Source organism: Arvicanthis niloticus, chromosome X (assembly GCF_011762505.2).
Source record: "Arvicanthis niloticus isolate mArvNil1 chromosome X, mArvNil1.pat.X, whole genome shotgun sequence".
Taxonomy (NCBI): Eukaryota; Metazoa; Chordata; class Mammalia; order Rodentia; family Muridae; genus Arvicanthis; species Arvicanthis niloticus.
In genome coordinates this window covers 117,246,248-117,262,213 of record NC_047679.1, presented here as the reverse complement: position 1 = coordinate 117,262,213, position 15,966 = coordinate 117,246,248, and the positions used below count along the sequence as shown (strand labels likewise).

Sequence of the window (15,966 nt, the reverse complement as noted above, 5' to 3'; positions counted from 1 at the left end):
GGTGAAATTCATCCCCTACACAAGAGCCATCACAATTTTTGTATTTAAATTTAATATTGATATAATTCAATTAACATTTTACTTAGGCTTTTTGTTAGTGTTTTTGTTATTGTCCTTTGGATTGAACTCTTGGCTCACACATGCACAGTAGAACTACCATTGAGGTACATTTAGGCCTCAACTGTGAATTCCTGTGAGCTAAAACTACATATGTACCAAAATGGCTTCAAGGATTATAACTTTTTAATTGATATACTTTATTTTTAAAGGATTGTATATTTTTATATAAAAGATTAATTCTGGGTCTGGAAAAAATGGCTCCATAGTTTAGAGCACTGACTGTTCTTCTAGAGGACCGAGGTTCAATGCTTAGAACCTATATAACCTCATAAGCCACCTGTAATTCCAGTTCCAGGAGATCCAATTCTGTGACCTTCTTGAACAATAAAGACACAAGTGCTGCACAGACATACATATAGCCCAAATATCCATACACATATAAATAAATAAATAAATAAATAAATAAATAAATGCTTTACTTGTTACTGTTTACTGATTCCGTGTTTCAAACACAGGTCACTAAATTACCAGCGTTTCAACTGTTAAAAAAATGAATTACATTTTAGGGATTACCAGGATGAAATACAGAAATCTACCTACAGATTTGCTAACATTGAAAATACCGTGTAGAGAAAAAATGTTTTCAGATTTCTTTTATTCATTAAGTGTAAATAAATTAGAGAATTCAAAATCAGTCAGTAATTTTAAATTTAGAGCAAGAAGTTCTCTAATATCCCTAAAAGACTCTGTCACCAGCTTTCCCTTGTGCATAAATGGTATAATACTTGAATCTGCACTAACTTTTGTTCACAATAGGCTCATTGGACCTTGTCTTTCATTTGGACAAATTAAGAGTGTGTGTGTGTGTGTGTGTGTGTGTGTGTGTGTGTGTGTGTGTACATATACATATACAAATATATAATGTCTTAGTCATTGAACATAAGACATTCTTTTTCTGTTTCTATATAAAATATACCCATGTTGAACCATTTCAAAATCATTACTTAAATTGTTTGTGTGAAAAAACATCTGTTTCTGAAATGTAACCATTAATGGTTTCTTCAAGTCTTCATAGGGATTTTAGTTAATTATATGCATGCTACAAATGTAATATTCTCAATTGTCAGTGTCAAGGAAAGCTTTTAATTGTTTTTCTTTTTCCTTTGAAATCCTTTTGAGGCAGGGATACCTATCTATTTGTTTGTAGTTTAAGAATAGTATCCTGTAATTTATTTGGTGGGGAAATGTCCATCAACATTTGTAATATTCTGCTGAACCCTGTTACCCTAAAACATTGCTGTTTCTGGAATCAGTTGTATACAGTTATATATATCAGTATATACAGTTTTATACTGTATATCCAGTAATCAGTATATATGGTAATCGGTATATACAGTTATAAAAAATAAATACTTTATTTTTGATTATCTTCTGCCTTCATATAGACACATTATGCAGTACGAGATACCATTACACTGTGTACAGCCGAATCCATTGATGATCTCCGAGCAGCAATTGAATGTGAGCAGCCTCAACCTGACCTCTACAAGTAAGAAGACCTTGCTTCATCTTATCATGTCTGTTGTCACTGCTTCTTTTTTTCCTACCAGTATAGCAAAGAAATAACCACTGCTTATTTACCAGCTTGTTGTTATGTATGTTTTTATAAGCTGTTCTTCCTGGAAGGAAAAGAGATGAATCAAATTAGTCTTACTTACTCCTAGCCTAAGATAAATCATTATGGGCCCAAACATCCTATTTTTTTCTTTTCTTTTAGTTATTTGGATCAGTTTTTTAGATGGTTACCCTGAGCTTCATCTATTGGACTAATAGAGTATCTAGAGTTAATTAAAACAAAAATAAATCTTTTGCATCATAGCCAACATGAACAACAAAAAAGAGAATATCGGACAGCCCAATTAATAGGCACATCATCCTTTCTTGTTAATGAGTATGATGATTTGAAGATTGCAAATAGGCTATCTGTTGTCCACCATAAGTTCAAAGACCAATAAAATGATATGTTTTCATCTGGCTCTTAGATGTAGGTTTCTGATAAACATTCATTGTGGATTGTAAAAAAGTTTAGCAATGGAATCTAAATCTCATTACTTTTTATTAGGGTATGGTACTACTGAGGATATAGTAATAGTTTTTAATTAATTTTATTCTATACCACTGTTGCACATAACATCTGCTATATAAGCAACCTATCATGTTAATTCATGTTGGAAGACCAAATAGCTAGAATTTGTTTTCTCTAATATGGAACAGTAGAGAAAAATATCCTATTATGAGAATGTTGCCTCCCCTTTCATTCTTTGTTTCCTCTTTCTCTCTCTTTTTTTTTTTTATTTTCACCTTGACACTAAGAACTAGTGCCACAGCTGGTCAGAGGTGATGCATGCCTTAGTTTGGTACTTGAGAAGCAGAGACAAGTGAATCTTTGTGAGTCTGAGGCTAGCCTGGTCTATAGAATGAGTTCCAGAACAGCCAGAGCTGTTACACAGAAAAACCCTGTCTCAAACCAAAACCAAACAAAACATTTCTCCACCTTTAAGGAATTCAATGAGCAAAGGATATTAATCAATAAAGCTAAGCTTATAGTACTGTAATAGAGATGTATGTAAAGTCCATGAACTCACAGAAAAAGGGTAGCTTATTCTACATGAGAATATATGTATGTTTTACATGCACACATATACTTACATATTTATAAGAGAAATCCACAGAATTTTACTGCCTTAAAATATGAAAGAGAATTTAGGGTAGGCAAGGTTATCCTAATTTACCTAAGCTAAATCCCTTGAATTGTGACTTCAGAATATATTTCTAACATTCTAATAGCAATTACTTGTACTATATTTATCAATTCACTTATCACTATATTTATTAATTGCCTTAGATCAAAGAATATGCCTTTTTAGCATATTCAGCATCTACCTAGTACAGTACTTAACACAGTTAACATAGAATGAATGAATAAATCTTCTTGTTTTGTATATAGAAGTATTTAAACTGGGCTGGAGAGATGGCTCAGCAGTTTAGAGTACATCTGCTCTTTCAGCTGTCCTGAGTTCAATTCCCAGCAACCGCATGGTGGCTCATAACCATCTCTAATGGAATCCAATGCCCTCTTCTCGTGTGCCTGAAGACACAGTATACTCACATATATAAAATAAAAATAAATCTTTTTAAAAAAGAGAAGACAACAAGAATTTTTTAAAAAATGTATTTAAACTGAGGCATTACAGAAATAACTCAGTGGTTAAGAGCTTACATAACACACACATTAATGACTGCACCTAACCACCTACAATTCCAGCTCCAGAGGATCTAATGCTTCGGGCTTCTTTGGGCACTTGAGTTCACATTCACAAACACACAGAGATACATATATTTCATATCATTAAAACTAAATACCTTTTTAAAAGAGAGCATTTGGGTTGGTAGGGATGTGGTTAGGAATCTGGAAGAAGTTGCATGGGTGAAATAAGACCAAAATACAATACATTATGTGAAATTCTCAAAAACTAAAAATATTTTGATAATCAAAATGTTTTAAAATTATTTAAACTGTATAATATAGTAATAAAAACTTTTATATAAAGGAAATACTAATATAAATTACAAAGTATTATAGTCTCATTAAGGAGAGATCAGGCCTTTTTGTCCTATTTTAAAGAAATGTAGGTTATCTTATATCCAGCTACATCAAGTGCATGTATCAGATCAATTGCCATATACAAGCTCAACATTTTCAAGGTGTTCATTGTTTGTAAATCTCAAAGTTGGACCTGGGACCAACCCTACCAGTATCACTTGAGAATCTGACACAGAAGTTTAAGGATAGGACACAGAAATCTGTGGTTTAATAAAAGCTTCCTTTCACTCTCTATCATTCATATGTATAAAAAAAAACTTTAAATACTCGTTTTGAAAATTGTATTAAAATACTGAAAACATTCTTCTCCACATGAATCTAAAAGTCACATTATTTATAGAAAGTTACCATATGACGTATTGTGTATATGTATAACCAAGTAGAATTTTAGTTAATTTAAAATCTTTGTATATACTCTTAATATTTGTAATATTATTTTAAAGGTTAGATTTAAATTTTACATAATTTATTATTTGGACTTTTTGGAAGATTAGAATTATCAGTGAATTTTCAATTTATTCAGAATTTTATTTTTCATTATTTGTAATCTAATGAATTTTTAATTGCTGGTATTTGGATTTTACACTTGCTATTATCATGTTTTGTTTTGCTTTGTTTTAACAGGTTTGTTGGGCGAATCAGTATCTATAGTAATAGTATTGAGGCTGTTGCCAGGTTAGTTTCTTATTCCTTTTATCTATCTAAAATATTCAAGTGCCTTTCCTTGAATATAGTCAAAAAAGTATAGCTAAGTAACCTTATGGTTAGTAGGGTTGTGGAGGTAGCGTTTCTCTGTGTTGGGTACATTATTATTGAAATAAATACATAGGGTTTCCAAAAAAAGACACTTGCCACAAATGCCTAGCTACCTGAATTTAATCCCCCAGAACCCACTTTAAAGGTGAAAGGAGAAAACTGACTCCAAAAAAAATTATTCTCTGACTGCTGCACATACACAGTGTGTGGCTAGGTACATCCACACAAATGTAATGATTATATACATGTTTTAATTCAAAAAAAATAAATAAAAGAGCGGAGCTATGTCCCTGTTTGTCCGCTTTCCCAAACCTGTCATAGACATTGCATCTATTTTCCATGGTTGTATAATGGCTGACAAGGGTGAAAATAACACTGAAGGATAGTGGTTTATGGGGGAGCAAGTAAGAATGTAGACATTGAGGAAAGTGCTAGAAGAATTACTTGGACCTAAGTAAAATTAATGGTTCATCATTTATGAGGCAATACATATAAACAAGATGTATTCTTTCCTCTTTTATCATGTAATTAATTGCCTCAGATTTTCACTTTGCCTTAATCCCCCAGAAATCATTTTTATTCACTACAAAGACGTCATTATGTTTTTGCAGCTTGGCATTTGCCTTCCCAGTCTTTTATCTATGACCCTCTATTTTTCACTTCTTTTAGCTCTTGTCTTGCTATCTATGAATCATAATCTTTTGATCCTTCTGTGTTTTTTTTTTTACCTCTGCTTGTTGCTGGCTACTCCTGTACTGTGCTTCCATCTGTGCTGTACCCGCAAGTCACGTCAGATGGAAGGATCATTCTGCTTATCCTGGGGAGTAAGCATATGGTAGAAATAGATACATTCTGAACCCCTTGAAGATAGGTGTATGTTAGGGCAAAACATGTCCCCCCGTGTTGATGACATTATACATTGTTTAAATAAAGTGTGCTTGTTTTTTATTTAGGTCTTTGGGACCTGAAAATCTTTTGCTGAAAGGAGCCACACTTAAAAATACCAAGAAGATATATGGTGAACAACTTTAAAAATATGCTATTAAAAATGTTTCTTAAAGCCTAAATAATGCATGTTAAAAATGAAAATGGCAGATATCTGCCTTTTATTCTCAATGTATATTTGTGTGCTGAGAATTTACAGGATAGTAAATTAACATGACTGTGACATGGTATATTATTTAAATTTTAATGTAAGTGATATGTCAACGAGGAGTAGAAAGACTTAGAATTCTTACCATTATAAACTGAAAAATTCACAGAACCAAATAGGCAGGATGTTGGCAAACAAATTTACCTGTAACTAGGTTTTTGTTATATTCTGTTACTCTTTAGGAGTTGCTGTTTACACTGGAATGGAAACCAAAATGGCTTTGAACTACCAAGGGAAATCTCAGAAACGTTCTGCTGTTGAAAAGTTAGTATGATCTAATTAGTGGGACTGTTTTCACATGGCTGTGTCCACACATATTGTTTGTATGTGTACATACCATTGTATTTTCCTGGATCTTTATAATTAAAAACACAAGTCAATGCACAAAAAAAAAAAAAAGAAAAGTTAGTATGAACCACTATTTCATTTTAGTCATTATTGATTGAAATAGTTACTTTTTTAGTAACTCTAAATAGCAGTAGCAGAAATTCAGAACCCACAATAACAGTAGCTACCATTTTGAACACCTGTTTCTGTTTCTGATAAGCTTACATAGTTTTTAAATGACACCATTTACCTAAATTGTAAATTCTTTTTCTTTTGTTGCTGGATTTGGGGTCCCTTAGTTGATACGTGTAAGTTAGTTCTACATTATTGTTGAGGTAGACATTGGAGTGGTAGATCAAGTAAGGTAAGTGACACTAACAGGTTCCTCTTTTATTAATTTTAATTAATTTTAAATTTTTAATTCAATTTTTTGTTTGTGTATCTGTGTGTACACACACATGTGTGTGTGCATGCATGCCTGTGGGGGGGGAGAGTCTTGTGCAGAGCAATCTAATTTTAAACTAGCTACATAAACTGAGGATGATCTTAATTTTGTAATCTTTCTGCCAATATAAATCCAGCTACTGGGATTTATAGACACCACCATGCCAGACATACTTAGCTCTTTGTAGGCATGGATATGATTCATTGTCTTATCCAGAATTATGCTGTCAAATAATGTGAAGAGAATATATGCTCATCTTGAGGTTTATATTTGCTATTCTCCCTTTAGTTTGAAATATTTAATCTTTTGGCAGAGAAAGGCAATACACTTTCCGTAGAGGTTGATTAGTTACTAAAACACATGGATATGTCCATTTCCAGGAACCTTAGTAAAAGTGTATTTGACTAGCCAGATATTGTGCCTTGGGGAACATTAATGATCAATGAACAATCCAGGGCTAGATTTTCCATTTTGCCACTTAACAGTGATCCTTCAGCTGTGATAATTAAAATTCTTACATAAAAATATTAGACTGTGATTATATGACATACAAAGGAGAAGCTTTAGGTTAGTTAAGACTAAATTAAAATTGAACAATTTAAATTTATATTTTGTTTATGTCTTAAGTAACTAGACATACTATCCTGTTTTTCAGATCTATTAATGCCTTCTTGATTGTTTATTTATTTATCCTACTGACCAAAGCTGCAGTATGTACAACTCTAAAGTATGTTTGGCAAAGTACCCCATACAATGATGAACCTTGGTATAACCAAAAGACTCAAAAGGAACGGGAAACTTTTAAGGTAATTGATTTGCTGTGAGAAGTATTAACTCTTTTGTGAATAGGCTACCCTTTACTAAAACACTACTCAAAAAATGATACCTTTTGATTTAGATTTGTTTTTACTTTATATATGTCTGTGTTTGTTTAACTCTTTTGTTAAAAGATTTGAAAAGTAATCAGCTTTCTGGCATTTTAATTAGTTATGAACTTGTGTTCATATCTACATGTGAACTTTGAATGCTTCCATCTATGGGTGAGAAGAACTTAGGACTTAATGAGGTGAAAAAGTATTAAAGTAGAAAGCCTATACACTGAAAAATATAGATAAAATTTATAGTGTTCTAAAATGTTCTTAATGCTAATAATTTTGACTATAATGATATAGTGTCATTAGGATGTTTCTTTATATTAATAGTGTGTTAAGCAGTTAAGCATTGAAATGAAAAGAAAGCCATTTTATATTATATTCATCTAAGGAGGCTGTGAATCTAATTAACATGAACCATTTCTTATTTTAGGTTTTGAAAATGTTCACTGATTTTTTATCATTCATGGTTCTCTTCAACTTCATTATACCTGTCTCCATGTATGTCACAGTAGAAATGCAGAAATTTTTAGGGTCATTCTTTATTTCATGGGATAAAGACTTTTTTGATGAAGAAATTAATGAAGGAGCCTTGGTTAATACATCAGACCTTAATGAAGAACTTGGTCAGGTGAGAACACAGCTTTTGCTTAAGTTAAACTACTATAGTAAAAACATTTTCTAGTCTGGAATACTGATATAAGTAACCATTATTTATATTGACATATAATTCAAAGAAAAATCTTTAGTGCAGACAAATAATTAAAGGTTTACAATATTTTCACAACTGCCACTTCAGTTATTTTTACTAGTATTTTTACAAAGGATAAAATTTATGCATTAAATATGAGTATATTCACCAAGTGGTACTGTTAGATTATAAACATGAAATGTGGTTTTCATTACTTCCTATACTCATTTCTGAATAGAATGAGGTGTAATAAAATATAGCTATTTTACACATGCATATTTGTTAACCATAGTTATCCTATATTGACGTTTCCTGGGCTACATTTCTTATGACATTGAACATAGACTTAGCAAGCTAGATGTATTCCAGTATAAAAATTAAAATGAAAGGAAAACATGAAGGCATGTCCTTCCTCCTTAATACCATATTCCAGTGTACTTGCTTCATATATCAGGGTAACCAAGACACTGCCCTTGTTTCTAACATAGGTGCATTTATTTTCTAATGCAGTGTAACCTATGATTTAATCAATGACTTGTTAAGAGCTTTTCTTATTAGTGTTTTGTTTTTATTGATCTTGGGACTGAACCTGAGATATCAAGAAAGGTAGGCAAATGCTCTACCACGGGGTTAGAATATATTCTTTCTACTTTTGAGAGACAGGGACTTGCTTAATTGAATAGGTAGTCTTTGAACTCACTTGGTAGCTCAGACAAGCCTTCTTCACTTTGTGATCTTTCTGCCTCCTCAGCTTCCCAAATAGATCAATATAGACTTGCGACTTGACCTAGCTTTCTTATTTAGTATTAAGAAAGATTTCCCCTTTGTCTAAATTTGCTGTGTATTATCTAATGATGTTTATGGTTGAAGGAATTTTTTGGCTTTCAGTTAATTCTCATGATAGTTATATTAGAGTGGTATGAATATCATTTTTGTGACCAGAAAATGCAAATTTAGGCAGTGAAATGGTGGCTAGAACAAAGCCTCACATTTGTTTGAAATGGTGCTGATTTGCATCTATACCTCAAAACTCTCCCTGAATTTAACCCATCTATACCTCGTACTCTTAATATCTGCCCATTTTAATTTTTAACGTTTATTTTTATTTTAGGTTATGGTTTCATGTATGTTTTTGGACCATGCGCATACAGTGTGTTCGGAAGCCAGAATAGGACATCAGATTCTCTCAGATTTAGAGTTACAAGTGGTTATAAACTGCAATGTGGGTGCTAGGAATTGAACCTAGGTTTCCTGGAAGAGAAGTCAGTGAGTGCTCTTAACCACTGAGCCAATATCTCCAGTCCCTATTTCCACTCTTGACACAAAGTACCATTTTACAATTAACATAGAAAAGGACAAAAGGACTTTCCACATACTATTCTGTTTAGAAATTATTTCAGGGTATTGGTAGCTCAGTCCCTGGAATCTACATTCCTCATAGATTCTGGAAATGCTGAAACAGTACAGGAAATAAGTGAACCAGTGGCATTTCCCCTGGATATTTCCTCAAGATTCTTTTATTGATTAATTGAGCTGCCACAGTTGATACCCGCTTTATTAAGCCTCATATTTGCACATCGGGGCAAGGTTGAGTAACTGAGTAGGCTTCAGTCTACAGTCTTTGGCATAAGAAAACATATAAATGCAGAAGCTACCAGCTTATACTGTCGCTAAGTAAATGTGTGTTATGTTTGTTGCCTGATTATAGGGACTTACATATCCAGAGGCAGAAGTGAGGGCTAGCTTCAACTATGCAAATATAATAGCTATCATTTCATAGTTTAAACTGCATGCATTCTGGAGGCACACAGGATGCCTAGGGCAGTTTTCTCTTGATAGGACTCTTAACTCATTCTTTTACGTTTCTTCTTCACCAGTATACATACTACCTATATGAATACTCTGCCTGGCTTTTACCTTCTAGATTGTATTAAGAGTATAGGCAGTAAAGTAGAGCGTTAGGTAATGATCTGGTAAATTTGATCAGTGTAAAGAAACTCCTGCATTTGTTTCCATTTCCATTTGATTCAATATCAAGTTTCCCAGCCAAACTGCATTTCTTGATATGGTTATCATTTCTTCAAATCACAGAGTTAATGGCAGATTACTCCTTTAGTTAATTCGATGCCTAAACAACTTGGAATCATTATTAGCTTGTATGTGTAGAAAGTACCAGAATAAAAATGCAAAGAAGTCTTGAAATAGTTTCTTGGGCTATTTAGCATTCAATGTACTGTTAAACACAAAATTAAGTGTAACCAATTTCCTCTCTTATGAGTAATAATTCAAGTTGTAGAGCTTTTTATGTTACTAAAGGTAGTATCAGTTTATTGCCATCAAGGCCATAGTAAATATTTGCTTTAGTGACAAATTAGTATTGAAAAAGTATAGGAAGATATTTATTGGGACAGTGCTTGATGTAAGAAATAAAGGAACAGATTCTTAATTCAATTAGAAAATTATAAGATATTTTATGATAAAGTACCAATCTTTCCTAAAACTGAATAGTTTTAGTGGATCTTTAAAATGTTGTTGAATTAGCTTTCTTTATATTATTTCAATCATTATATTTAAATAGTTATCAAAAAAGGATACAGAGGAGTAGCCAAATGAACGACATACATAGCACAAGGTACATACATGAGAAGGAGTGCAAACCATTCTGCCGGCCTTTTGGAAATCTCCACATGATCAGCTAGCTAAAATGTTGTCTTGTTTTGGTTTGTTTTAAGGGTTTAATAGAAGTAACAAAACATAATGATTAACTCATTGGCCATTGGTGATCACCTTAAGCTTTAGCTCTTTTACCCTCCCCCTCATGTGTTATGAGATGGAGGTGAAATTTCCAGCCATTTAATTAATGTCTTGCTTTCTTCAGTAACTTTCTCCTATGCAAAAAGAGTATCTAGGTATGTAGGACCACCAGTCATCTCATTAGTATATGAAATATACAGATCTCTTTCTAGGGTTACTAGAAGTCTTTAGGTTGTATTTGGGAGATAGAGATTAATAGTAAATAGATTTTTTATAATATATAATAGTCTTGTCATTTTTCAGATACCCATCCCTTTACATCAAGAGGATATACAACCTCAAATGATACTGAGAGATTACTAGAATTCTATTCAATCATTAATAATTATTCTAGTTCATTATCCACAATATCTCCCAGGGTGAGAATACTGAGAAATATAGAGTTCATATAAAACTGGTACAATTCTAAAATTATGAGTAGGAGGCTTCTATTTGGTTGACCTAGGAGACTGTTATCTCTTTCTCTGAGTTCCTTTTAAGGTATTAAGTAGTATTAGATTGCCCTCACTGCATAATCCATTTATTCATTTGTGACCCAAAACTATGATTCCTTCTTTGCTAGATAGCCAGATTTTCTCACATTGGGAAGGGTGATTAGGCTTGTCTGTTGTGCTTATCTAGACTATGGGCAACTAGTCAAGAGGAATCCTTCCCTCATTACCTGTTCAGATAGGCTGAAGTTGTGTGAAGATGTAATCAGCTATCTGTATAGTTAGTTCCAAGTGTGGGAAAGGTACAGCATAAGCTTCTTAGAAGTTTTAAAGGTTTTTAAAACATAGGATGTGAGGGTGTACTTCAGTATGTAGCATTTGCTCAGCATTTATGGAACCTTGAGTCCTATTCCCTACAGAAAGAAATGAAAAACCTCAAATTTCTTGCTTAGGAATCTTCTGTATATTCAGCACTTGTAGGGTTTGTTTGGTTTCTTGTTGTTGTTGTTGTTGGTGGTGGTTGTGGTGGTGGTGGTGTGGGGTGGGGGGTGTTTGCGAGTGCGTGCGTGCATGCGTGCGTGCATGCGTGCGTGCGTGTGTGTGTGTGTGTGTGTGTGTGTGTGTGTATGGTTGGCTTCTTAGTACTGGAAATTGAACCAAGGATTTCACACTTGCTAATAAACAAGTCACTTACTACTAAGCTATATACCTAGCATTTTTCTTTTTTGAGATAGGAGCTCACTAAAATATCCATACTACCCTTGAACTCACTCTGTAGTTCAGACAGGCCTTAGTAATATCACAAGCTTAGCCTTCTTAGTAGCTAAGATTATAGGCCAGTGCTACCAGACCCATCACTAAGTAGTTTCACCCTGATTCTATAACCATTGCATCAGATTTTTTGTTTTTGTTTTTTTTTTTTTTTTTTTTTTTTTTTTTTGGTTTTTCGAGACAGGGTTTCTCTGTGTAGCCCTGGCTGTCCTGGAACTCACTCTGTAGACCAGGCTGGCCTCGAACTCAGAAATCCACCTGCCTCTGCCTCCCAAGTGCAGGGATTACAGGCATGTGCCACCACTGCCCGGCCACATCAGATTTTAAAAGAAAGAAAAAAGTTGAGGTGGTCTGGGAAATGAAAAGGGGTATAGAGACATCTGTGTTAGCAGATATTGAAAACAAAGCAATACCTAGTGGGGACACTCCTTTTGTCACACCATGTTGATTATGAGCAACACACTGAGCGACTTGTCATCTCAAATTGATGTTCCTATTATTCTGGTGTGTTGGAAGCTATTTCAGTAAACAGAAGCAGATCAAATGTATATTTTCTAATATACAACTAATATAGGCTTTCCATCCATAAAATGGTGAACTTGTATTTGCTGATACAGAGAAGCCTTTTCATCCAACACAAAACAATCATTAAAGAACAATCTGGTTTTTAGCAGAGCCAACGAGCAACTCTCCTTTTATCCCTGGTTTTTTAAATATGAAAATACATTTTAATATAAATCACAGGTAGCCCCCTGTCCAATTTTCCTGAATACATGGCATATGAGGATGGTTCTGTAAGTATTCTGATTATAGGGCCAACAGAATCAACATTGCCTAGGAATTTAGAACTGAAAAAGATGCTTTATTTTATATTTTGTTGGCCTATACCTATGAGATTTAGTGTTTACTTTTACTGTCTAAACTGTTCTCCAGAGGCAAAAGAATTGTACATTTTATAATTGAAGTGACTACCTTTAACATTAATGCTAAAATATTCTGAAGGTGGCGAGGCTTGAAATATAGCTCAGAAATATAGTCAGAAAAAGTGTTTCCCTTAAAAGCATAGGAATATAAGTTCTATCCTAAGGAACTACCTACAAAAGGCCCAGCATGATGGCATGCACTTTAACCCAAACACTGGGGACATGGAGATAGGCAGATCCTTGAGACTTATTAACTGTGACTACCTTACCTAGCTTCCTTGGAGAGAGCTAGGTCAGTAAGAGACCCTAGAGAAGGATAGTTCCTAGACAGCATCCAAAGTTCTCTGGCCTGCACATATTATGCACACACAAAAGAGATTACAAATGGGCTAATTCTAGTTGAAATGAATGATGTGAATCATACCACCATTCATGGAAAAATAAAAGTGAATATTTTTGATCAGGAATAGAAAGCCCTTCCCAAATTTCAGTTTACTTAGAAAAATCTAAATGATACATAAGTAATACCACTAGGATCAATTTAAAACAAGAATTCAAACTTGGTTGATTATATCAGTGTTGCTACAATGAAAAGCTTTGAAGAATAACTAGAAAGCTACTACTACTTGAGTTTATTTCTTTTCCTACATAATAAAAACCTGAATCTTGTGCTTACACTTGTTCCTGTCCGCTCGAAATTTTAACTATTTAAGCATAAATTAGCAAAAAGGAAGATAAAATTGTGGGTTTCTAGAAGCCAGATGTTATAAATAGAATAGATAGAAACTGAGATAAAATGGAAGTACTCAAAATGATTTATTGCAATGGAAATTTTATGTCATTGTCTATTTTCCATTATTTGTAAAAATATACCTACATATTATATTTTAATCTTTTAAAAATTTGGAAACACTTTTGAGGAATATCTGAGAAATAGGCATGGAAATTTCTTTTTGCAACTCCTTATCACCTTTTACCTCTTCTATCTCCTAATTAGATAACTGTTAACATTTCTCATTCTTCTGTATTAAATGTTATATAGTTGTAATACTTTTATTCCAATGTAGTATTTTTATTAGAAATTGTCCTGAAAAGAACATTTCCCAGGTAAAGGTACTTGTTAAGCAGCCTGATGACCTAACATGGATCTCTGAATCCTACCTGATGGGAGGAGACAACTATCTTCTCTGAGTTGTCCTCCAACCTCTATCTGTGTATTGGCATGTATGTTATATATTTTGGCATGCACATATACACATACAATTTAATTGTGCTTTTCAAGAAGGAAGATATTCTCATCAGTTTTTCTTTTCTTTTATTGTATGCCAACTGATTTTTTTAATTGCATTTCCCCCATTGGCTTATGTACTTGCCAGTTGCAGGCTGTGCTAACTCTTTTGTTGTCCTCCTTGGAAAACTGACTTTCTACTTTACTTTATAGAAACATTAAGTGATTAAAGTTGCTTAGCTTCATAAAATACATGGTTTTCTATCCTATTAGTCATCTACGTTTCAGTAAGTTTCAGTGTCTTTGAAAATATTTGACAAGTCTTAGAACTAATACTTCTGTGGCTGTGAAAGTAGGACTGCCTTCTTACAGCTGGCTAAAAGTTAAACCATACTAAAGAACATGTATATGTTTATGTCCTCATTTTTAGGTGGACTATGTATTTACAGATAAGACTGGAACACTCACTGAAAATAGCATGGAATTCATTGAATGCTGCATAGATGGGCACAAATATAAAGGCACAACTCAGGAAGTTGATGGATTATCTCAGACGGATGGGCCCTTAGCCTATTTTGATAAAGCAGATAAGGTGACTTTTTTCTTTTTAAAAAATATTTATTTATCTTATGTATATGAGTACACTATGGCTGACTTCAGACACAGCAGAAGAAGGCATCAGATCTCATTACAGATGGTTGTGAGCCACCACATGATTGCTGGGAATTGAACTCAGGACCATTGGAAGAGCAGCCAGTGCTCTTAACCACTGGGCCACATCTCCAGGCCAAAATTTTGTCGTTACTATTTTACCTGAGTAATCAATCTTTGTAGGCGTGTTTTATCCCTCTATAGTAGAAGTACCAAATTTTACAGTGGGTGCATGATACCGAGTTTTGAGTAATCATTTGTTTTTTTTAGCTGCACCTATTTTTTTATTAACACTTAGCATATGTAGACAACTAGAACTCAGAAGTAGAATTATGGGAAATGGCATTTGTACAAAAACATTAATTTGTATGTGGATTCACTTTTTAAAATAAGCTTTTCTAAGAATATTGTCTCTTCAGATCATTAAAGATCTAGTATTTACATGTTAGGTGAATCAAAGTCTTCCTACACATGAATAATTGCTAGATTGTGACTTAGATACTTAACTACATCTTAGGCCTTAAGGAAATCACTACCTTTGGTATAGGTGATACTACATTAATCCAAATGAGTTAATACATAGTACTACCTAGGTACCAGTAATTCTATTAGCTACTATAACTAAATTTCCTAGAGATTATGACATTCTGTCACCTTAATATTTTTTTCTTTGTTCACTATCTGGGTTACCTAGTGATCAAAATAAAAAGAATAGTAATTTTTATGTTTCTGTTCCACAGAACCGAGAGGAGCTCTTTCTCCGTGCCCTATGCTTATGTCACACTGTAGAAATTAAAACAAATGATGCTGTTGATGGACCTATAGAAGGAGCTGGATTCACATACATCTCCTCCTCACCAGATGAAATAGCTTTGGTGAAAGGAGCTAAAAAGTAAGTACTTCTTGAATTTTTGAGAAAGTGAAACCACAAGAGGATAGCCATTTGCTGTTTTTTCATTTGCTTCATTAAATCTATCATGTGCCTCTCCTATTATGTAAGTTCAAACAGAAAATAGTGAGGCATTAGTTTAGTTTGCCTTATGTATACATCCCAGTCATCAGTATAAATTCTCATAGTTTGTAAATCATCTAACAACAGCAGCTTTTATACAACTCATGTTATTTCTAAGTGCTGCCAGCAATTTTAATGCCATTTGATAAGTGACAATTCAGTTTACCC

The 15,966-nt window shown here is 33.4% G+C and overlaps 1 protein-coding gene across 6 annotated transcripts in view; it reads left to right on the top strand.

Moving 5' to 3' along the window:
• The window catches only part of Atp11c (ATPase phospholipid transporting 11C (ATP11C blood group)), a 168,081-nt gene that overhangs the window by 98,115 nt on the left and 54,000 nt on the right, over positions 1-15,966 (top strand). For all 6 annotated transcript variants that reach the window (XM_034485607.2, XM_034485605.2, XM_076918630.1 and 3 more), the window contains 8 exons: positions 1,506-1,609; positions 4,349-4,399; positions 5,434-5,498; positions 5,816-5,897; positions 7,061-7,211; positions 7,711-7,908; positions 14,566-14,727; positions 15,527-15,678. In XM_034485607.2, coding sequence (XP_034341498.1) covers positions 1,506-1,609; positions 4,349-4,399; positions 5,434-5,498; positions 5,816-5,897; positions 7,061-7,211; positions 7,711-7,908; positions 14,566-14,727; positions 15,527-15,678 — 965 coding nt within the window. The remainder of the gene's footprint in view (positions 1-1,505; positions 1,610-4,348; positions 4,400-5,433; positions 5,499-5,815; positions 5,898-7,060; positions 7,212-7,710; positions 7,909-14,565; positions 14,728-15,526; positions 15,679-15,966) is intronic.